This window comes from Phymastichus coffea, unplaced genomic scaffold (assembly GCF_024137745.1).
Source record: "Phymastichus coffea isolate CEN01 unplaced genomic scaffold, Cenicafe_Pcof_1.1 PCOF00076, whole genome shotgun sequence".
Lineage (NCBI taxonomy): Eukaryota > Metazoa > Arthropoda > Insecta > Hymenoptera > Eulophidae > Phymastichus > Phymastichus coffea.
The window spans coordinates 1,158,552-1,182,705 of record NW_026706887.1 but is presented as its reverse complement, the minus strand read 5'-3'; the positions used below and the strand labels follow the sequence as shown (position 1 = coordinate 1,182,705).

The 24,154-nt window shown below is 39.4% G+C and overlaps 2 protein-coding genes across 6 annotated transcripts; one reads left to right on the top strand and one right to left on the bottom strand.

The window, feature by feature from the left end:
- Window positions 1–815: 815 nt before the first annotated feature.
- Window positions 816–5,999, top strand: LOC131668253 (LIM homeobox transcription factor 1-beta-like). 3 transcript variants are annotated; one of them, XM_058942280.1, is made up of 5 exons: window positions 816–1,310; window positions 2,079–2,543; window positions 3,216–3,521; window positions 3,594–3,692; window positions 4,734–5,999. In XM_058942280.1, the coding sequence occupies exons 1-5, from the start codon at window positions 1,184–1,186 to the stop codon at window positions 5,009–5,011; spliced, it is 1,275 nt and encodes a 424-aa protein (XP_058798263.1). In that variant the 5' UTR covers window positions 816–1,183; the 3' UTR covers window positions 5,012–5,999. The 3 variants fall into 3 exon arrangements, with proteins under 3 accessions (XP_058798263.1, XP_058798262.1, XP_058798261.1); XM_058942279.1 differs by having other exon boundaries at window positions 2,094–2,543; window positions 3,216–3,692; XM_058942278.1 differs by having other exon boundaries at window positions 3,216–3,692.
- Window positions 6,000–6,113: 114 nt separating this feature from the next.
- On the bottom strand, window positions 6,114–21,411 carry LOC131668252 (uncharacterized abhydrolase domain-containing protein DDB_G0269086). 3 transcript variants are annotated; one of them, XM_058942276.1, is made up of 9 exons: window positions 18,679–21,411; window positions 16,833–17,051; window positions 14,474–14,840; window positions 13,877–14,161; window positions 13,372–13,613; window positions 12,353–12,534; window positions 12,068–12,274; window positions 7,282–7,425; window positions 6,114–7,096 (listed from the first exon to the last, which is right to left on the bottom strand). In XM_058942276.1, exons 1-9 carry the CDS (start codon window positions 20,330–20,332, stop codon window positions 7,013–7,015), a joined length of 3,384 nt encoding a protein of 1,127 aa, XP_058798259.1. In that variant the 5' UTR covers window positions 20,333–21,411; the 3' UTR covers window positions 6,114–7,012. The 3 variants fall into 3 exon arrangements, 2 of the variants coding, with proteins under 2 accessions (XP_058798259.1, XP_058798260.1); XM_058942277.1 differs by lacking the exon at window positions 16,833–17,051 and having other exon boundaries at window positions 6,116–7,096; XR_009302254.1 differs by lacking the exons at window positions 6,114–7,096; window positions 7,282–7,425; window positions 12,068–12,274 and adding an exon at window positions 13,182–13,272 and having other exon boundaries at window positions 12,394–12,534.
- Between the last annotated feature and the right edge of the window lie 2,743 nt (window positions 21,412–24,154).

Here is a 24,154-nt window from a genome sequence, read left to right as displayed (position 1 = left end):
ATCGCAAGTTTCATCTGCAAACTAAAGGCTTACCAGTCACCGCTGTCTCGATAATTGATATCGGAGTGAAGTTATCACGGCGATTTTGAGCTGTGAAGTTTGTAGAGAAAGTTTGAAATTTGATAAGGGCACTACGGAACGATTCAATATCGCTGCAAGAGTTGCTTCTCGAAGTTTGACATCTGATGAGTGGACAAGCGCGGATTGAATCGTAATGGCAGCTGAAAGTTTTGGGCAGAAAATCCGTAAGGTTATGTAAATCGATATATTGGGTGGGCGAGCAAATGAAAAATAGGATCGGCGGATGCGAGAGCGAATAATTGAACGGAGCGCGCCGAGTGGAGCGACAAAATGCAAAGCAATCTCACAGCCGAGAGAGCAACGCGGAGTGGGCTTTTGATTGTGCATGAAAAATATGCGATATGCACATGAAAAAGCGCACGGGCATGTCCCTCAGCGACGAAGTCGCCGTCGTCGTCGTCGTCGCCGTCGTCGTCGTCGTCGTCGGCAAGTATTGATTCGCGGCGGGAGGGATCGCAGTTGAGTACCGCTGAGGTCGGGCATCAGTCGGCAGCGAGAGAAAGACAGAAGCAGATCCGTGCGCGCATATCGCGACCCCCGCCATCGCAGCCTGGCGACGGGGCGTCACCCCGCTCGACCAATCAGCTCTGACCCCTTGAACCGCTGCAAGGTTAGGGTTTTCGGTCGGGGCGCCGCCCCTCGCCTCCCACCCTCAACCCCCGCGGCTTTATCATAGCGCTTGCTCTTCCAAGCGCTAGTCGAGGAGGGCTGACTAGTCCAAGTCCAGTAGTCGCACTGCCAAGTCGGATGCGCTCTCGTGCGCTCGTCGCTCGTCGCTCGTTTCTTTCCTCAACTTCAACTTGTTCTCGGCCGCACAAGTGCTGTCCGCCTGCGTTAACTAACTTTCGGAACAAACGTATTTTTTGTTTCGACCTTTTTTTACGTCCTAGTAGTGCCAGGTTTATTCATCTGCGTCACATCAAGATTGGCCAATCAAACGTCAACGAGCGACGTATTCTTCTCCGATCGCTCTTCACATGACTCCTTGATAATGACCGACGGTGGGGCCAGTCAATGTAAAGGGTCGTGACGCAAGCGCGAGATCGCATTTTTGTAAATTTCCCGTCAGTCCTACGTGCTTCACAAACATTCATACCTGAACATGTTGGAACATTACAATCCCTTGGTGCAAGCACCACTGAACAATGTCAGCGAAGTGGCCATGGGCACAGCGATGTCAGCAGGCCCTCCGATCACCTTCAGGCAAGCGGCTAACAATAACATTGGAGGTAAGTGGACGCGTTGTAATTGTTCAATGCCAAGTAAGCCTAACTGAATCAGACTAAACTGTACCGATGTCACTTATAAAGCAACTTCACTTGTCATCGCAAACGAGTATCTTGAAGTAGATAATTTGACGCTATTCAGCGAAATTCCATAAGTCTGAATTTGTTTATCCGAGGCATAGTTACATTAGAATATTGGGATGTGGCTATTTTTTTTATACATAATGAAAGCTCAAATGAACCAAACGATGAGTCAAACAATGCGAACAGCGGCAAAAAGAGCTCATGCCCGTTCTATTTGCAAAGCCAGCTGCTGCGAACGAAAGTAGCCCTTTAGCCGGCGATATTAGCTGGATTTGTTTGCAACTCGACTGTCCGCGTGTAGAACGACTTGTCAAATACTCGAGTCGGTACCACCCGCCGGTGCATCTTGCGCGCTTGCGTGTGTAATGCGCGGGTGTTCGGGGCAGGCAGATGGCCGCCGCCGCCGCGCCGCAGCACTCGAAACTCTCGCGGCGCTTTTCTGCTTTCCACTTGGCGTTTGTTTCTCCTCGCAGACATGATAGCTGCTTCAGATCGAACAATATTGTGGCTCTGCCTGCGCGGACAGCCTTTTAACGGAATGAAACAATAGGCGCGCGCGCGCGGTGACTCGCAGTTGCTTTGGCATGCCGTTCGTCGGGTGAACGTTGGCACGGGCTACGAGTGCACGCCAATAGCCAAGAGGATGGAGCTGGCCGCGGGGAGTATCGAAATAAATGGAGAAATGAGATGTTGGTTGTGCAGAGGGAACGATCTCGGTGAAGCAAGAGTCGAACCTGCTGGAGGGCGTGTGCGCGAGTTGCGGCCGAGTGATAACCGACCGCTACGTCATGAGGGTGAACGAGCGCAACTACCACGAGAGCTGCCTGTCGTGCGCCGAGTGCGCGACGCCGCTGTCGCACTCGTGCTACGCGCGCGACTGCAAGTTCTACTGCAAGCAGGACTACCAGCGCATCTACGCCACCAAGTGCGCGCGCTGCCAGCAGAAGATCGAGTCGAGCGACCTGGTGATGAAGGTCAACATGCAGTCCATCAGCAGCCGCGCCGACCTGTCCATCTTCCACGTGGAGTGCTTCGTCTGCTGCATCTGCGGCGATCCCCTGGTCAGGGGCGCCCACTTCATTCTCAGGCAGGGGCTGCCGCTCTGCAAGCGCGAGTTCCACAACGACATCTTCAACATGAACAGTCCTCAAGGTTTGTCGACGCTCACTCTGCGCGCTTCCCTACTTCCGGGAGCCCCTTGCGTATTTCTTGGCGACTCATCTCTTTCCTCAGCATCCTTCGTTGCGACCTACCGATAATAATGATAAGTCTTGCTTAGTGCCTTCTCACGAGGCGCATCAAGCTAAACATTAAAGCAGCTATTACATTGACTGTATAGTCTGCAACGCAGTTAGTGTCAATTTGTTAGTCAAGGTAATAATCAAGTGGATTTTTTGAGTCAGTCATCACAGTAACAAGCTTAGTTCACTCGAGTATTCTTTTTAGTAAAATAATTTAAACAATGTTCACAGTAGCTGCTATCAAATCCGATGGATTAGGTCAAAACTTCTCTATGCCGATGACTTCTCTTGACACAAGAGCGTTGCAGACTAAGCGCGATTGCAATCAGGTACGCTCTTTGTAAAAATCGGTTAAGTGCCGCTTTCAATTAGAGTCCACTTTTCATTTGTGCATTTCCCACGGGTATATTTCGACCTTTTTTGTTCGTGAATTTCATTGATCAATCATCAGGCAAAGTCATTTCTCTCGCTTCTTTACCAAATGATCGGTCGAATGCATTTACTGGCCCGTGCAAATGGAAAAACCTAAGCTCTTTGAAAATTCTAGCAAGGGCTAAACAGAAGACCTTTTCATTGTTCACAGATGACGACTTGTTGGACGACAGCAGACCACGCGACGGCAGGCGAGGTCCGAAACGACCAAGGACTATTCTCACGTCGGTCCAGAGGCGTCAGTTCAAAGCATCGTTCGAAGTGTCGCCAAAGCCATGCCGTAAAGTACGGGAAGCTCTGGCCAAAGACACTGGGCTTAGCGTCAGAGTTGTACAAGTTTGGTTCCAAAATCAGAGGGCAAAAATGAAAAAGCTTCAACGCAAAGCCAAAACAGAGTCGGGCTCGGATAAGGAACCCAAAGAGGAAAGGAAACCAGAAAGCCCGCACAGCGATCACAGTGAGACTTTTCATTTATCTATCTTCTACTGTCATTTTCTAGATGAACGTTCTTCTAAATATTTCTTTCAAGGTCATTACATGAATGCCTTGTCAATGCGTGATGGAGAGTCTTCTAATTTCACCTCAGCCACACAGCCACTCAATCCGAATAACCCGTACTCGCCAGACGGTAATTTTAAGTTATTCAAAGTACTTACTCAGTCATGGTGCGTAATTACAATTGTCGTATGAAAGCGGAGATTTCTCGAAAAAATGACAGAAGTCAATAAATATCCAAACGAAAAAACATCCAAAAGGAAAATAGCGAATACCTTTGATAAATTTGTATTTCGAACGAGCACAAGGTGACATGTTGGATATTCAAAATTCCAGAAACTTTTTTGACACTAAAAATATTTAATGAAAAAGTATTTCAGATGCGAAAACCTTATATTTTAGCTAAATACTATTAGTAAAATGTTATTCAGATTTATCATATTGGGTATTCTTTATTTTGGGTTTCTGTTTCGGTATGATTTCCTTTCGATATTTCCTTATTCTGTATTTTCAAGTATACTCCAGTCGTGGTAAATAAATTTTACTTTTCATATACAAAATATTTCAAGCCCGCAAATAAAATTATTTAATATAACATTGAACAACTAAATTCTTGATAACTTGCATTTTTTTCATCGCAAATAGAATGTAATTTATTTATTATTATGTCATTGTTTAAAGTTTTTTACCTTTTCAAGCATTTTATGATCTTTCTTATTGATGAATAGTAATGAAAGTAAGCTCTTACTGCGTGTCACAATTAACAAATCGTCTTTTCGATCACTATATGTTAATATTAACAAGAACATAAGGGAAATATGATTTTTGCATGAACTATAATTTTGTTTAAATGCTCCAAAACTAAATTTTCATAATATGAAATAATTGTTAGACCTACGACGATCGAAATATAATCAAAAGGAATGCTAAGATAATGTTTACACAAAGATGCGCTCTTTTGACTATAGACTAACCGCTGGAGTAGCCCCACGGAAAGATGCTTTGGTATCTAAACTCTAGAGGGGGTTGACAAATAGGGGCTGAAAATACCTACAATATCGGCATTCTTTCTTTTCTTTTTTTCCCAATGTTTCTTGAGATAATTTAAAAAATGTAACATGTCTCTGAGATTCGATATAAATAATTTTAAGTTCATGACCTATTTTATTTTCAGACGCATATCCGGGTCATTCCGGTGATAGCTATTGCAGTAGCGACATATCAATCGACGGTACAGAAGCGGGTTTCGAGTTGGGTGAAAGCGAAAATAATGGTGGTCCAGATGGAAGTCACCAAGGTGGTTCGCACTCTCATCATTCGAGCGGCGGACCTGGTGGGCCCGGTCCTGAAATGTCATCTCTATCTCAAAGTCTTCACTCGGCCATACACAACCCTATTGACAACCTGTTTAGAATGTCGACCAACTATTTTAGTGGCACCGAACATCAATAAATTTTTAATATCGCTTGACTTCCATCGTGCTCGGGATCGCAAATAATTTATATATTTTCTCAATGTTGCTCTCGTTAAATAGAATTGCAATATACTATAAGCTAATGCTACATTTTCTAAAATTATCTTTCGGATTCATAATATTCTTACATTCCGCATTAATTATTAGTTGAACTGATTACATAATTTTTGAAAAATTCACAAATACGTTGAATTTCCTGGTTTTAATTTTTTATTATTATTCAATATTTATTCAAATAATATTTTTTATCGAAGAGCTACGCTACATTAATTGTTATGTTTTACTTGATATTTTTTGTTAGAATCTTTTTGTAAAATCAAACACTGCGCGACATGCTTATTTCACTTTCCTTACAAATGATCGTTCTGTTTTGAGGATATGAGGATTCTGGACATTAAATAATATAATTGAACAAATAGTTACATTAAAAAGAAACAAAATAATAAAAAAAATTGTTATATATTCAAAGAAAAATTAATCCCGTAAGTTGTACAATTAAGCGGTATTTCTGGGATCCTTGACGCAACCGTTCAAAATGTAAATCATGAAAGAAAGTGTTTAAGATAGCTTTATATATAGTAGATCATAAGAATGCGTTTATAAAGTTATAAAATTCGCGTTGATTTATTTACTCATTCATACTTATTATTGATCTTTCAAATTATAAATTACTGAATTGAATATCATAAAATGTAAGTATTACTGTAATCATTGTCAGAAAATCATGTCATCAATGATCAGCAGCTAAAAATTGTGGGCATCATCAAAAAGTAAAATGTACGACTTTAATTAAAATTTGTCGTTTGATAAACTGTAAAATCATCGGCTCGATAAAAAAATTTTGAAACAGAGTGAAAAAGAGAGATAAAGATTACAGCAGGCTGCGCTTATGATTGCGTCACAATTTATACCATTATAGAATAAAATCTTTAAATTATAATTCTTTGTTTTTCTGTGTCTTTAAATTTAACATATAGTAGAAGGAGGGTGCAATGTATATGAAGCACTATTTTATGATATAAAAAAGGAATTACAGAAATAAGTATCAAACTATTTTGATATTTTTGATTTCATCGTTTTTATTAAGAGATCAAAAGAGAACATTGTTTTTCTTGTTGGGAAGGAATTAATATTTTTGAATTTTAGTTATTTTTCTTTTATGTCAGTGAAGAGTTAGTCTTTGAAACAATAATCAACAGAAAGATACTAATTAGTTCAATAATTTATTTTATAAATTTCAGAGCACAAACTGATTCTAATGTTTTGTACAGACTTTTCATTTTGAACCAATATTGCTACTGATCATAGTACATTTTTATGTACTTTTCTAATTAGTCTTTTATATAGTCTTAGGCAACTTTTTATAGCAACGCTAAATTATAGATATTTAGGAATAGCGTGTGTTAAGAAGTCATATTATTCACTGCACCTTCGAAATTCAAACGTTTAGGTAGCTCTTCAGATACTTTTTATAATTACCTCATTTTACCTTACAATTCATATTCCTAGGCATATAAACTTTCAATTCCCCGACAAAATGTTCAAAGTCATTTTACAAAACTGTAAATGTATACTGTATAAAAGTGCAGATAAACAGACTCGGAACTTTTTTATTCAAACGGCTATCAATGGTATTTAGAAATTGCTATATTTTTAACCACATGATTCTACATTCATAGTCTCACATTTTTGATACGAGTATTTTTGAATATTTTAAGATTTTTAGAATTTTTATCTTACGTGAGCTCAGCAAACGATATTAAATTTCACAAAAACAAATATTTTTTAATACGAATAAAATGAATTTCTCAGATTTCAATAAAAGTTAGTTATATTAAAATTATTAAAAAAATTATTAAAAATCATGCATTTATATTTTTCTGTGATTAAAAATAAATAAACAATGAAAAATAATTGTTTTTAGTACACGATAAAATAGTTCGAAAGCTGAGATACTCTAATTAATAGAATGACTGTATTTATCCCAGTGAATCAACAGCAACTGTATTAAGCCCTTTTGGAGTTATGACGGTTTTGAATTGTTCGGGTACTGGATATTCAGTCTGAAATAAAAAGAAAAAATTGATGAGTATGATTGTCAAAGTTGAACACGATTAGTTGATAGAAAATGCTTTTTAATTTTCAAGAAATAAATTATTCACTACCGCATGTGAGTAGAAATTTGTATATCTTGATCTATTATTGATTTTTTAAATAAATCAATTGTAAAATATTTATGATAACTTACGTAATCTCCGTTTCCTACGGGCACCATGACATTCATCTCGCTGGATTTGCTAGTAATCAGTTCAACATCTAAAGTATCTTTGTTCAGATACATTTGACATCCATCAGTCTTGTCAACAGAAATTGTCGGAACTTTTCCAAGCACCTGTAAACAAAGATATAAATTAACAATTCAGTTTATAAATTTCAATATGCAAAGGTTGGTAAGATCGAATTCGCTACTCAATAGTAGAATGTTCTTTTATGATATTTATTGCGTTGTTAACTTCAGCGAGATTTTTCGAAAACCGTGAAAACTAGTATGGTAAATATTTATTTGCCGACTTGAGGGCACTGCAAAAATGCACCATTGAATAAAAAGTTAGATTTTTATTGTTGATACGAAGATCACGTGTTGATAAACGTTTATAAATTTATGTTGCGCGATAGTGGATTATCAAATAATGTATTGGAAATTTGGTAAGAAACACCTACCAATACACTTAACCATCAAAAAATAGCTGTAAACTAATTGTATAAATAAACCAACAACTCATTCAGGTGGAAATTTTAAACCAGTAGCGACCACTTGTCAAAACAGCGAATGGACAAATTGTGTTATGTCTTTTATCAGATATATTTGGTTCGAAGTAGTAACAGACGTTGTAGATTGTTTAGCCAATGAAGAAGTAATTTGGAGGGTTAGGAAAACAATAATTGTACATTAAATATTCAAACATGAACTTAATAATTTCTTTGAATTGAAGGCTTTAACATTATTGTTGACTCTTACAACGATTGCGTATTTCGTCTATTGGAAATCGCAATGGAAAGGAGAAGTGAACAGAAATCAAGAAAGATTCACGACAGTAAATCACAAGATACAAGATCTTGAACTAAAAGTTGATATTGTAACGTACAAAACGCAATACGGTATTTGGCCGTTGCAATATCTTCAAGAGAAAAATACTTTAGCAAATCTTAAACATTTCCAATTTGGACTCTCAAAATTCACGTTAGAAAACTCATGGATCAAAAATATATTGTCGGGGTCAATATAATTTCCATTAAGTCTAATTGAAATTACCATTTATTGGATTTTTTTGTCTTTTAGGGCTAATGAGAACAAATGTTTTTTGGAAAAGTATTCTGTTATGCAAAAAAATATGCGAAAATGTTCCGACATTGATAAAACTAATTTTCTGCCACTCGACAATGACAATAAATTACTTAGCCAAGAACAGTATTGTCCAACTATGTAAGTTATTTACAGTAGATTCATTGTTTATTACGTTCATTGCTTTTAGAAACAATAATATTTATTGTTATATTTTAGTGATGCGCAAAATGATGCTACATTCAATTATAATTCAGAGTATCAAAACAATGTTGACAGTAATTTAGACGAGCCATTGCAATGTTTAGATGCAAGCCGAATCAATTGGCTTATTGTGCCTCCAGAAAGTAATTTCAGTGATTGTTCGATGAACTATCGTTCATATACGAAGGTACCGATAAATTATAACAATTATTTTCATAATGTACTTCAATTCCATACATATTAGAGTCTATCTCTTTAGAAACATGCTGGCTGTAATAATAATTCATCGCGTCGGCAATCAATGGCTTTAAGTAACGCCACATTAGGACCAAAAAGAACTACCAGCAACAAAAAAATTAAAACTGTTGTATCGACAACCAATATGACAGTTAATTCAAAAACTTTTACCAAGTTTCAAGGCGACACTTTCAAAATTTCAAGTAAAAATAATCAATTTTTCAGTAAATCGCATGATACGTTATTAGGCGTACAGGAAAAATTGGAAACTCTTTATAAGACTATACATAATTACAATACACAGAATTCTGAGCTACCCATATTCAAGCTCAATTCGCATGCAAATCCTGTTGATCCATCACAAGCAATATTGTGCGCACAAGATAAAAGTAATGAGAAAATGTGGGCATTAGATGATTCGAATGAATCCTCGAAAAATATTATACAGAATATTTTTGAAAATTCAAATAGTACAAAAGCAGTTGCTTACGAAAGCCCTTCATTTACGATTGAATCTAAAATTAACGGTAATCATACAAACTATTATAGCTCAGAAAAAACATGTGATCGATCTTTGCAATTCAGCTCAAAAAATAATGAAAATTTTGGAAATTTCGACAACCAAAGGGATAAAATGGATACGCATCGTCAAATATTGGAGTTACATTCGATCAAGTCGAGTAACTCTATAAATACTTTCAAAGACAAAATTGAAGATTTACAAATAGTAGAGCCATTAGACAATTTAACGTCTGCATTACTTCGAGAAACTTCGAAATTAAAAACACAGATTTTATCAAAAGTTGAATTGCAAGATGATAGCATTAACGTGAAAAAAGATTATGATTCAAACTGCACTGAAACAAGTAGTGATACGAGCTTAAAACAAGATAATGCGATGTTTGAATCTAAATTTCTCGATATGATTACAGAAGAGTCGAGTACAAGTAGTCGTATAGGGAGAAAAGGTTTTACTAATGATTACAACATTTTAGAAGATAACAACATTTCACAAGATAAAATAATACCTCTTAATGAAAAGAATAAACGATCACATATAAAAACTACTTCATCTAGTGTTGAAATAATCATGGATGAAAGAAACAGATGTCTAAGAGACTTGAATTCTCCGTCTAAAATCAATAATAAATCCTTTAACGGTGAATCATCTAGTAACAGAATATTTTCTTCAAGTTTTTCCACGGCTTTTTTATGCAATGATCAAGACAGCTCAAATATTTGTAAACAAACAAATAATGATACAACCGTCGAAGCGAAGTCGAGTGAAGATTTAATTAGCCTAACAAGATCCTCAAGTGACGTTAGTGTTAACAAGTTAATTAATAAATTGATTGAAAATGAAAGAAAATTGAAGATTAACAAATTATCAAAATTTGAAAAAACAACGACGAATGGTTCGCTGTATGATTCTAAAAACTCTAATGATGTTAAATTGACAAATCCTCTAATTAAATCAACTCACCCAACGGTTAATTATAACGACCCTATAAAAGACACAAAGTATAATGACATACTCAACGATGATGCTTCTCGAATGGAATGTTTAAAAGAAATTGCGGTTGTTCCAAAGAAATTTAATGATTCGATACATGACTTTAATGATAACGAAAATTACCATTCTTCAGAAATTAATACGAATGTTGATAATTTTTTAAAGTATGTTTCAATTCCAAAAATAAAATTTCAAAATTCTGAAATAAACGAGATAGATGAGCCGTTATTGAAAAATAATGCCAATTCATCTATCAATAAACATTGCATCTACTCTGACAGTTCTGTAAATGAAAAATTAATCAAAAATCAATTAAGTAGCACGAGACAAAATAACACATTGCAAACGTCCAAAGAAGCAGATAAAACTTTTGATTCAATTAGTTTTAGCAATGCTGAAAAGCTTGGCTGTAATATTTGGAAACCATCTAGAGCGAAAAGTAATTTAAGTGTAACTGCAGTCGACAAATGTCATTTGAAGTTAACTCACAGAAGATCAAAATCTTATACCGATCCTCGAGGACTCACAGATATATCTAAAGTTGAAAAGAAAGATTTCTTAGAAACATCATTCTCGAGTCAATTAACATCTATAAAAGTGTTTAGCACAAAGAGTAATTTTAACAATGACGTAGATATTAAAAAAACTAAATCATCTGAATCATTTTTCAGTATATCATCGTTGATCCCCATCTCAAAGTCAATTTCATTGAAAGGTGGCCAAATGAAGTTAAAAACAGACTACTCTAGTCCAGAAGTGACGGATATAACAATGAAGAATTGTATCAAAAAGGCAACCTCTCTTTCGTTAATACCACGTAGGTATCCATCATCGAAATCTTGTATTTCTATAATCAACAATAGTGTAGCTCATCAAAAGAATCTCGGGAAAATTCTCTTGTACAGCCCAAAACCAACTAAAATATCAACTATAAATTCATCGCAAAATAAAGCTCAAGATTTGATTAATCAAGTGGAAACTGATATAGACAAAATTGATAGTCTGCTAATTAGCGAAGAAAAACCACTTTCAGAACAATTTACAAAATTTTCCAAATTAGATACTTTAAAAAATATTGAGCAAAATGCAATAATATACTACAATTTAGTATCTGAGGATCAACACGTTTCAAATAATATGAATCAAAACGATTCGTCGAACATGCCAATTCAAGAACTAATCATCGCAGAGAATGTTGTGAGTAGTAGAGCGATTGATACGGCATTGGCTACACCAAACACTATAAATGAAACTATGACTTGTAAATTACCTGAGAAATTATCAGAACTTAATCCTCTAAATTCTATTATATTTCAAAATTTTATTCCTCCCATTTCACCTTACCAAATTGAAAGAAAAGAAACTGAAGTGTTGGTAAAGCCTTCTACATTGGATATAAGTACATCAATGACAAACTTTCCATGCGTATATCATTTTGACGAAGTTAATAAGATGAACGATTTGAAAATTTTTGAAATATCGGATGAATTAACTAAAGAAGAATGCATAAGGTATTTGCAAATGTTTGATGAAGATTCAAATTGCGATCAATCAACAAATACTCATGATTTGTGCAATAAATTACTCGACAGTGGATAGAAATTGTAACTGAGATTTCAATTATATAATTTACAATGTCCTCTTAAATTGGTTTTACGATCATTATTTGATATACAATTATTTACAGTTTGTACATTTGTACAAGAAATTGAATAAATTTGTATTTTGCACACTTACTTGCATCTGAACACTTTGACAATTGACGAATTCCACACTCGCCACAACTGAGTCAAAGACGACCGCACACTTACGGCAAGAGTCAATTACAACAGAATTAATTTTTCCTTTAACTACTAAATTACTGTCCTGGCAACGGAACATGTAGACAACATTATTCATTTCAGCATTTTCAACCAGAAGATTTTTATTTCCCTTTTGATATTCCTACGAGACGTATATTAATAATTAACATAATCATAATTATTATTAAAAAGAGAATGGCAGTTGAATTCATAAACATACCACTAGCCATTTTTTGCCGTCACGAGTGAAAACCGGTGGCTTATCAATAGGTGCATTAGCCGGAAGTGTGGTTTTGCCGGGGGTACCTGAATTACTGACTACCGGAGCTTTAAATGGGGCTGGTCCCGTCCTTAAACTAGCATTCTTATGCGTTTGCATATCTGAAGTTACTTTTTTTAAATCTGTAATCAATAATTAGGAATTAGTAATTCTATACATGCGATGATGATGAAAATGATTTCTAGTGATAATATGTTATGAAACAATACCTAATATGAAACAGCATTCGTTTTTGCGATCAATGAATATAGGATAATGATGCGAATAATATTCTCTATGCATTTATTCAATCTGATTATCATTTCATAAATAATCTACAGATTATAATTTGTATACACACACACATGTATACATATATTATATGTATATATATATATATATATATAAAATTCAACAACTTATTTACCAGTATCTATAAAATGTGTGTTTCATAAATATAATTCTACATCCTTTAATTTTCATATTTTGAAATATTACTCAATTTGAGCATATAATCCGAATTATTTATATAGTCTTTCTTCAATTAATAATTGTCACATATATATTTTTTCTAGTGAAAACTCAATAATAACCAATCAACTAATATCGAACAACATATATTATAGGATATATAGTGCGTTAAGATTAGCCAACAAAGTGTTGAAATGAGAATTAATAACAACATTGAACATGCTGAACAAGTTGATGGTCGTTTGCATATTTGGAAAATTGAGAAGCGATGCAAACCAATTGAAATGAGGGTGATGAAATATATATTGATAAAATTTACGTATTAAGTATAATAATAATGTTTCCAGCAGAGTTGATAACATGTAGTACTTATTTTTATGTGATAAAGCTGATTTTCTATGATTCCACGGCTGCTTGTAACATAATAGGAAAGTCCGATTTAAAAGGATTGCTCATCAACTAGCAATGTGTCATTGATGTGTACGAGGGAGCGGGGTGGAAATACTCACGTTTGGTAATATTCTCGCCCTGATTAATTTCGGCGAAGAGCGCGCTTCTATCGTCGCCGACGGCTGGAGCCGGGTCAGCCATAGGCATCATGCATGGTGGAGGTGGAGGTGGCACACCTCCAGCTGGTACTGATCCAGTTTTTGCCCAGACCAATCCCGTTGTATGATGCTGTCGGACAAACTGCTGGAGATCCGTGAGCGTTTTCACCCAAGTCTTGCACCACTCTACGTGTGTCTTGTCTCTAAAAATGATTAATTCAATTGTGAAAATCTTGTTATTACATCACTGCCCCGAGCGTTCATCGATTTTAGTACAAAGTCTATTTGTCACTCGACATGTCAGCTTGAAAACAATATATTAGCTTTGACATGGGTAAGGGATGTCAATATTTCGAAATTACGTCATAGTCAAGAGCACTTATTATGGAAATGTTGACGAAACAGCGACGCGGATTGTTATCTAATTTTTCAATTATAGAGAGCCTATTGCTGGAAAACAACTAACTTTTCTTTCCAATCTTTGAGCACGCGATTGGTGTAAAACTGGCCAGCATCGTTCATTTCCTTGACGTAGGGCGCGGGAGTTGGAGTTACTGCTACCCAGCCAAGGGCGGGTATACTTTCACTTATGGCCGACAAATGGTTGAAGAATGGCGAGCCTCTATGTTTCTCGCGAAATTCTTGGATTTCTTGAATTTGCCTTGAAGTCGGGATAAGCAGAGACATCTGCTCTGATTGATTCGCTGGGGCTGGTCGTGACGCCGCGGTTCTTAAAAATTCCAGTTGAATCCTGTTGAAGTTGAAAAATAATCTCAGTAATTATTGACAAATAAGTGCTTTTACAACTACATAATATACGAATACATTAACGAGCCACTTTTCTACGTGTAACTTATTTAGCTTGAAAATAGTTTGCGTGCGTCTTTGCAATTAAAGCGTCCAATTGAGTTTTCTATACGATGTAAATGCAACTGCTGAGAAAGTTTCAATTATACAAACTTTCATAGCCATCAAGCTTTCCTTTCTCCCGTGAAAGTATATATATTATGCACAAAGTGCAGTGCGTACGATTGCGATGCTTGCAAAAGAAAGTATTACTTACTGGAAGGCCTTGTCGACGATTTTGGCGTGGGCAGCGACATCGCCGCCAATCTGCTGGCTAAGCTGAATGTATTCCTGGACCGGACCGGCTAGGAGATTCTCGTAACTCGCAACAGACATGCTTTTAACGACTTCGACAACGGAAGCACCCGATACGGTGGATCGCGAGCTCGACGACGAAGACTGCGAGATCTCCTCGGTAATGGATAGTGAACGCTCGGGAGACGGTGACTTTGTCTGAACGGCGATCTCTTGAGTCTGCACAGCTGCAATCTGCGGCACCGACACTTGTTCTAGACGTTTCGTCACGTTTTCTAGCCGGTTCACAAGCTCCTCCAAGTGCTCCTCGCGGTCGTCGTGTTCGCAGCCTGCCGACCAACAAACAATACTAGTCGTTAGAGATTTTCTACATCCGAAGAAATATTCAACACATATTCGCGACAATCAGTATAATTTGATTAAATGTAACGTGCACGAGAACGGAACTTGTTGTACATCGCCTTTTCGAAAAATAAAAATTGAATTAAAGTAACGGTCACGCGAAATTGCTTTCGTTGCGCAACAATAAACAGATAGAGTCGCACATCGAGGGGCGCAATTCAATCGTGATACTGTAATTACAGATCTACAGACAATCGTGACGGCAACGAGATAACAGTCAATTAGATATTGGTTTACCTACGGATATAGATCGAAAACAAATGTAATCTTGAGCACCGGAGAATCCTACCGCACTGTATATATCTTGAACTGTCCAGGTATAATATTATGACGAGAAGCTACGAAAATTGTGTAAAAAGAATAAACGAGAAACCAACTTCTACACACAAGTGGTGGGGTTAAGAATGACGAAATTTTCGAATCAAAGCCAGGCCAATATAAATATAGCACAATATATATATATATATATATATATATATATATATATATATATATATATATGCTACGGTGTAACATTGACATATAGAAACCACTGCGTGAGAAGAGTTCACGTCATGCGAAAAATTAGCAGCGCGGCTTTATCCCTTCTCGCGCATTGGAGAAGCCAATAGTCAGCTGCTAAATTATCATCGAGGTTTTCTTTTCGAAAGATCGTATTTGTTTCTTTATTTTGTATATTTTAGTCTCGCAAACAATAACCGTAAGCATGAATCGAAAATAATTGTTACATCCGCGTTGCGTTAAAAATATGATTTTCGTAAACAATGATATTTTCGAGAGTTTAACTTTGAGTAAGTATATGGTGGGAGGAGGTCATCGTTCATATCCGTTTATCGATAAGATATGTACCCGTTAATTACAATTGAGTTCCTCACGTAAGCGCTACTTTACTTGAAATGAAGCATTGATCAATTTTCTGTACAAGCCTGGATCTTTTTACGAAAATAATGAATAATACGACGCGTTATCAACAACCGAGTCAACACGCGTCGGCAAATAGTTGTCTTCGTTCGTCCGGTATTGCTTCATGGTTGTCGCGCAAATACGCGACTTGACTTGAGACACTCCAAGTAAGTTGAAGCAGCCGGTGCGCAGCGGCAGACAAAAGCAGGTAGTTCGAGCGACACGAGCTCTCGGAAAAGTGGAAAGAGAGTAGCGTTCTATTATTAGAGGGAGAGAGCGCGCTTGGATGGTGTTTCTTTGCCGCGCGCGCGGAATGAAAGATTCGCTAGTGAATATTTTCTCTGTCTGTGCTAATGAGCCGGGATAGCGAGTATCGTAAGCTCTCGGCAATCAAGCTAATCAGCATTGTCAGTAATGACACTGCTTGCCGCAACTTATGCAGTAGAAGGTTTTCAGTGTCCAGAGAGAAAGAGCTCGCGATGAACAATTTAGAAATGACGCTGACAAAAGCCAATCGATATTTCCTGTCAGTAGGTTAATGTGATTGCATAAGCACCGAAATAAAATAATCGATAATTAGAATGACTTCTAGCTCGGACAATCGTCGCGAATATTTGTATTACAGAGTTTTTTCAGTAGAGCAAACGAGCGTTTAAGGCGTTAAGCTATTTACAGAAACATTTGCCGTTTGTAAAATGCACTTCCTGCGAATGAGATAGAGACGACATCCGATCAGAATCATATTGTGCTGCCAGTAAAGACAGATTTTCGACGTGTCAACATGCAAATTAAATCAAAGAGCCCTTCTTCCTTTGACGAAAAGTTTTACCACTTGGTGAGGACGATAGATCGTCTAAGTGGTTTATTACCGGTGAATTTGGTCCGATTACACGGGTCAACTAGCTCCTCGTCCCTGGAGATATGTGCGCGCGCTGGGAAAGAGCATTACACACTGAGCGACAAATGGCACACGACATTAAAAAGGAAAAAAAAGCTGGGGAGGGATTGTAGCTGACCGGGATGCACCATGGGTCCCAGGGGGTCGAAGCTGACTCGATGCTCGGCTGTGCTACGCGCCGCTTGCAGCAGGTCCGAGAAGAAGCGGTGTCGACGCAGCGCGAGCTCGTCCCGGGCGACCGGAGTTGCCGGTGGCTCCTGCATCCCACCTAACACCTCCGAGCCGTGGCTCTCTGGATCCTCTTCTTCTTGGGACAGCCATCGGGGCACCGGCGGTACTGTGAGGGACACAAGCACACACACGCTACTTTTCATCTCTTCATCTTTCTCTCTCTTGCATTCTTTTCCGACGGCTTTATCTCTATCCGTTTGCATTTGATGTCACGCGCATACGCATTTACGTGTACTCACACACACACACACACACACACACACGCGCGCGCGCATACACACATATATTTATGTGTGGTGAGTGCTAAGCAAATATATCTATTTACACACATGTCGGAACTCATATCAATAACTTATATATTGCCAATTATTCGGAATGGCTAGTGCCTCGATAAAATAACGTTAACAAATGACTTCTTGTTAGATAGCATAAATTTGATTCTTATTCAAGACCAAATCTGCGAGTCAATTCCATGGCATTATCTAGAAACAATCATCCCATTTTTCCGTGAAATAAGCAACCGTAATTCAGATGTCAATTATCTTTTCGAGTAAAGAGTGCTTAGATCTTTCCGTTTAAAGCAAAGTAAAGCTACGCAAATTTTTAAATATGCTCTGCACGAAACAACTTTAAAAGAGAAATCTTTTACGCTCTAGTAAAGATGAATTGAATCTTTTTTAAAAAATTTTCCTTTGTACAGTCTGCTTGAGTTTAGTTAAAAGTCTGTTGAAGAGTCTAACATTTTAGCTTAACACACACAGTTCTTGCAAGTAAATTTTTATTTTTCAACAACTTTTCGAGAGCAAGTTAAGATGGACTTTTCTGCAGCTCTAAATGCGCATTGGTATCAATAAGAATGTTGAGTGACGGATGACTAATTAAGGTGTGTTTGCTATTCAAAAGACAAGTTGTTCATCTTAAGATATTTTATAAGTCGATAAATTTTGTTGAAGAATGACACGAAAAAACTGGAGCGTATAATTTATTCAAGTGCAATCGTGAAATTGGCTCAGAAATTCATAATGCACGAAACAGACAGCTTTCGAATGTATCAAGTCAAATGGATCAATAAATGTTTCTTGGACCAAGTGAATTGTTGCGAAGAAAGTCCTTTATTTCGAAGTATCGCTTTAAGCTGCCAACGTTTCGTTCAACTTATTTGACTAGAGCGGAAGTTCGATAAGTTTTAGTTACGGTCATGAGTCACTAGGGTAATTAAAGTTCATGTTTGCCGGTGTATTTAGCGCGCTTGCTTTATTGACAAACTCATTGTCAACTAAATCGAATTTATGTCAAAGTTTCATCTGGGTACACAGTTACGTATTTGTTTCAAGTAGCAAGCAACGCCGCATCGAGACCTTTATAATTACAAGAGCATTTAATTATCGCCGCGTGAAAATTTACTTATTTGATTTTGATACTGCAGCTTGGAGTGCGAGCACGTTGAAAAAGCGCATCGCGCTGCTCAACCAATGAATTTTGAATGCAGAGCACAAACATTTGCTGACTGGAAGATGCATTTGCTTCATTAGCTGCCGACCGCGAACGCACCCATCCGGCTAATCAAATATTGACGTTCATTCGGCCTAGCAAGTTTTATACGGGGCTTACACAGCGACCGCATTAAGGACTTTTTGTTTAGCAAGCCAAAGTTGGCTTCTACGAGAGAAAAAAGAACATGGACGCAGTGAGCTTGTTCGTTGCGAATAAGAGAATAGAGGGATTGGGGATACCTGGACGCGGTGGAATGTCCTCGGGGACGACTTCGGGATCCTTGGCGAGGGAGACAGTCTCGAAGACCGAGTCGTCGCCGTCGTCGTCGTCGATGGTGCGCTGTGCGTAGGTCGCCTTGGAGAGGCTCGGGACGAGCTTGGTGGTGGTCTGCTCGTCGCTGCTGCTCTTGGACGAGCTACAGGCCTCGGTCTCGTTGCCGGCGTCGCTACCGGGCGACGGCGGACTCGGCAGACTCTTGCTACCCGGCGAGGAAGTCTTGGAAAGGCGTCTCGTCTGCTGAGCCGTCTCGTTGGGCGGTGTAACCTCCTCGTCCCAGGACGGCGGGGCGGGCGGCGGAGCCTTGCACGGCGACGGCGTCCTCTTCTTGGTAAGCTCGGACTCGGGCTCGCTGTCCTCCTGGTCGGTCTCGGCGATGTCGAAGTCGATGGGCGGTGGCGTGGGGAAGCTCATCTCGGAGCTGCTGCGGTCCTTGTCCTCGGGTGGCGGACTGATCGGCGGCGGGATATTCAGTAGGTCGCCGTTCGTCAGCTCGCACGGCGTCTCCTCGCTCGGACAGACGGTCTGCTGCACCTCCGCCTGGGCCGCGTCGCATTCGACCGGACTAACGCTCGCGTCGCTCTTTTTTGTCTGCTCGACGATCTCGAGTTCGGGATATGGTGGCGGCGGGAGGAGCTCGTCTTCCACCTGGTGTTGCGCCTCTTCTTGGACAGGCTTCGCTGGATCGGACCTACTTTCAGTGACTGGATGGTCTGCAATTGCAGCTTCTTCGTTGCTCGGTTGGATGGGTTGCTCATTCGTCGTCGCGCTCTCCATAATTTCCTTGAGCTCCTGGTCGTTGTCGGCTTCCTCGTTAAGAGCGTCGATCAGCTCCTCGATTATCATTTCCTCGATCTGATGGGTCTTCTCAAGATCGAGACCCAGGCCTTCTTTCTTGATTTCCTCTGTGATTTCGTGCTCGGCCGGTAGCTGGCCCTGCTCGCCTGGAACCTCCGCTGACACTCCGTCCTCTTCGACAACCGTGACGACCTCTTCCTCGCTCTCGTCGCTCTTCGATTTTTCCGATTCCACTGTTGCGCTGCTTGCCCCCCTATCAATTTCCTCGCCGCTGGCTGATTCGACGATGCCGGCCGCTGTTACTGCTGTCGCTGGCAGACTTTCTTCCACAGAATTATCCTCCGGTGTCTCCTCCTTGATCTTCTCCAGTCTCTCGCGCACGATTTTAACCGCGCTATTCAGAATCTCCACCACGTCTTCCCGTATGGCCTCCCGGTCGACGCTCTTCCGCATCGCGTCTTCCCGTAAGCCCCTCACGTCGCCGTTCACCTCGACCACCACTTTCCCAGTAGCACTGGAACGCTCGTTCTCCTCCTGCTTCTCCTCTTCCTCCTCGTCTTCCTCGTCTTCCTCCTTAACGGTGTCTATTCCCCCCGCGACAAGGGGCTCTCGAGTGTTTGGATTTTGGCACTTGAATTTCTTGGCGAGCTCCTCCTCGATTTGCCTCTCTTCCTCGTCCTCGTCCTCCTCTCCGGAGCTCGATGGCGAGGAGGAGGAGGAGGTGGAGGAGGAAGATGATTCTCTTGACGAATCATCGTCGTCCTCTTCTTGACTCGTACGCCTCGATGTCTTACCGTGGCACACGCAGCACTTGAACATTTCTTTCTACTATCTTTCTTCAGTCCCTTTTTTTCCAATTATGCTAATCCTTACAGCTTCTAATTATACAATTCGCTATTATTTCCAACGACTCCTCGCAGCGTGATAATCTTATCACACGCAGAACAATTGCTTTCTACTCACACGCGACATAGTTACAGATGAAATAACGTCGAATATATATGTTTGTGCGTGTGCGCGCGCGCGAGTGTACGTAGGTATAGATATATGCGTACATATAATTTTCTCTCTTCGTTTATGTTTCTTCCCAGCACTTGTACGATAGATTAGAGCCTCGAGTTGAGATATATCGAACTATTTATAAAATACGTTTATATATATCTATCTGTCTATCTATCTATATATATATATATATATATATAATATGTATATATATATATGCCTTTTTTATAAAGTTAGGCGGCTCAGAATTGATCTGAACGGATAACAAGAAAAATGTACAAAAGAGCCAGCCAGCCACACAAGGTTGTAAGGGTGTCACATGGATGTATAAATTCCGAAGAGAGACTGCGTTCGAAGTGGGCGAGTCGAGGTCGAGGTGAGTCGATGATTCACGTGACAAAGGTAACTTGTGTCGAGGAGATAGTGCGAAGAGCGTGCAGCCTGGTTAGGCGATCAGCAGTAGCAGTAGCGCGGTAGAGCATCCTCGTCGGGCTACTCGAGGTGTTGCGTCTGCTGCCGGTGGCGAATAAGAGGCCGTGATGAAGATGGAGGGGTGTCGGGCGCGAACAAGCCATCCATGCGCGAGAGAGACCAACAGCCAGATGAATGGCGCTCGAGCTTCCCGGGCCGCTCGCGGTGATGAACAATCGAGCCTCGGTCAATCGATAAGCCGTAGAGGCTCGCGGGCTCGCTGAGTCGGATCTACGACGGGGCGTAACGGGGCAGTGGCAGGCTCCGGTGGTCCTCGTGGAGCCGCGAGGACGCGCGCCACTCTGACGGCATCAGCGGCAGACTCCGCACGCGCATCAATCGAACGAGCGGACGAGCCTGCGGCCGCCCTGCTGCGAGTGCGCGCGCGGCTGCTCCCTCGCTCTCCTCTTCCTCGTTCGCCTCGCTCTCACCTCCTCTGCAGTCTGCCCCTCGCAGGCTGGCTCCTCGATCCGCAAGTCCGCGGCTCCAGCGGCTCTCTGCGGCAGCAGCCCTCGACGAGTGGACTGCACGGGCTGGCAGCTGCACAACGACTTCCCTTGCGCACGAACTGGCCGATGTGGCGGTGGCGCCACGCCTCTATCCCTCGCCAGCCGCGCCAGTCGAGGGATGCTGTGTGCTGCTCGCGTTGCTGCTCTGCCAGCTGACGGCGAGCGCGAGAGCGAGAGAGAACGCGAGACGAGGCGATTCTGCGACTGCGTCCGCGTCTGCGTCCGCGTCTGCGTTCAGCGGCGCCGGGACAAGGCTCCCTCGAGCGACGGCCGGCCCGACCCTCGGCCGCTCCACCATTGCTGCGTGCACGCGCTTTCGCGCCACTCTTTTGCTTTTCCTTCCTTTTTTTTCCTTTTTTTCCTTTGCTTACTTTATACCTACCCCCATCGCGCAGATGCGGCTTTTCGTCGGATGGATTTTCTCTGTGTGCCAGCTAGCACAGACAGAATCCAGAGTCGGCAATTTCCTGTGCGACAATGCGATCGTGACGACGATACCGACGCTTCTTTTTACACCCCCCCCCCCCCCAACAAACAGGCATAGCGCCTTTTCTTCCTTTTTCATTATCAACTTCCTTTTCGTTTTCAGTCCAAATATTATTTTAACATTTTTATTGAAAAAAGTCAGTACTATTATATTCATAATCGTGATAATTTTGCTTGGCAAAATAAGATTTTACTAATATCATATAAGGTATACCAGTAAACTCAGACAATCCAGATAATTTTCACTTATGCTAACATCAAATTATGATATAATATACAAAATCATATTTCCATGGTGAACTTAATGATATATATCCATTTTGAAAAAAGTAATATAATTTATTAAAGCTAGACATTGAAATTTACACTCTATAATTGTTTAGATAGCATTAAAAATTAAACATGCAAATGCATTGTATTTGTATGCACATTATGTAGGTCAATGAATTTTTCCTAATTCCCTGTAGATATTAACAAGACCATTAAAGATATTCTCTTGAAAATCACTTTTTCTTAAATTTTCCTTTAACTTTGAAAATACCTTCGAGAATCCCTTTTTTACATTACCTATACAGCGAGAAAAAATGTGTATAAAAAAGAGACATTCATCTTGAAATTTCACTTTTTTAACACGTGTCAGATAAACTAACTAAGTTCGTTTTGCGGTACCTTTCGTTCGACGGAAAATTCAATTTTCTTTAGATTTTTTTACAAAACTAATATATTATTCTAAAGATCATAAGGAATCAACAAAAATTTGTAATTTAATCATATTATAATAAATTTTTAACATGAGCAATTATATTAATCGACAATTTCGACGAAAATAAGTTTTCTACGTCGACTGTTTCAAAAGAACGTCCTTAACTTCAATGAAATTGCATTGTAATGTTTAAATTTAGACGTAAATTCGTATACCTGTGTTTTAAATTATTTCTAATATACTTGGCCAAAAGTTGTTAACGAAATTTATATGTACTCATTTCTCTAGAAATAATTTTTAATTTAGCTGCAACATTTTGTTTCTGAAACATATTTGAATCACCATGGACTAGTTTTAATATTTCCGTTCATATATAAACTTTTAACTACGTTAGAGTTAATTATTATATAAAAGTAACTTGTTTTTTGGGACAACTATCGCAAATAATATAAGCACAGATTCTCGAATACATTTAACATAGCCGATTTATAGTGAACGTAATAAAACGTAAGAAAAATATATTTTTACATCAGTATAATAGTAATTGGATTAAGAAACAAGACTAACTATATTAAGGTGTTTTTTTGACAGAAAATTGAATGTTTTATGTTATCGCGATGACTTTAGAACGCCTAATGTTCAGAGTCAAATTTAAATTAGTTTAAAATAGGAAAGATAAATTAAAATAAACGAATTGATGGAGAAAAAGAAAAATTGAATGAAAGATTTGAAAAAACTCGAGTGACTGATATGAGGTACGATAAATACGTACATACGTTAAAAATGTTTGGAATCGCTTCGAGATCGTAACGGCTTAAAACAGATCGTGAAATCATCAGTTTGATCATCTGTAAGAGAGAGATAGAGAAGAGAAAATAACGTCATGTGGCAGGCCAGGTGTTAGTAGCAGATAGCAGCGGGTGTGAGTCAGAAAGCGCACTACAGGGGACGTAGTTCGCGCGTATTTATTTGTGTTACATTAAATTACTTGTACCAAGTATGCCCTGGATTGTTCATGGAAATCCATTGTTTTCTCAACAACACGGCTCTTATGCTTAGCACAGAAAGAGTTACTTACGCTAATGAGTGTTACAGAGAATCCTTATAAAAACAAATCTTGCATTTTACCCAGATTGTCCTATGCAATACAAAGTTGTGCAGCTCAGCGTGCATTTTCACGCATAAAAATCTACATCGTGCACTCGTTACTTCAACTGAACGAGGCTTGCAAATCGAGCAATGATCAACAAGAGCAGTAAAAAACCAGGCTTGCCGCAACTCCTTTTAAAGAAGTTCTTTCAAAAAAGGCGTGAAAAAAGTCCGTTCATTCGTGCACGCGGCTACCTAGTGCCGAATCTCCGGCGTCGAATGTTTTCGCAAAAGTGTATACGTGAAGAGATAGGAGTTCAGTGACTGAGCACTGTACCTCGTAAGTTTGACTCCTCGTCAAAAAAAACCAGTACTTTAATG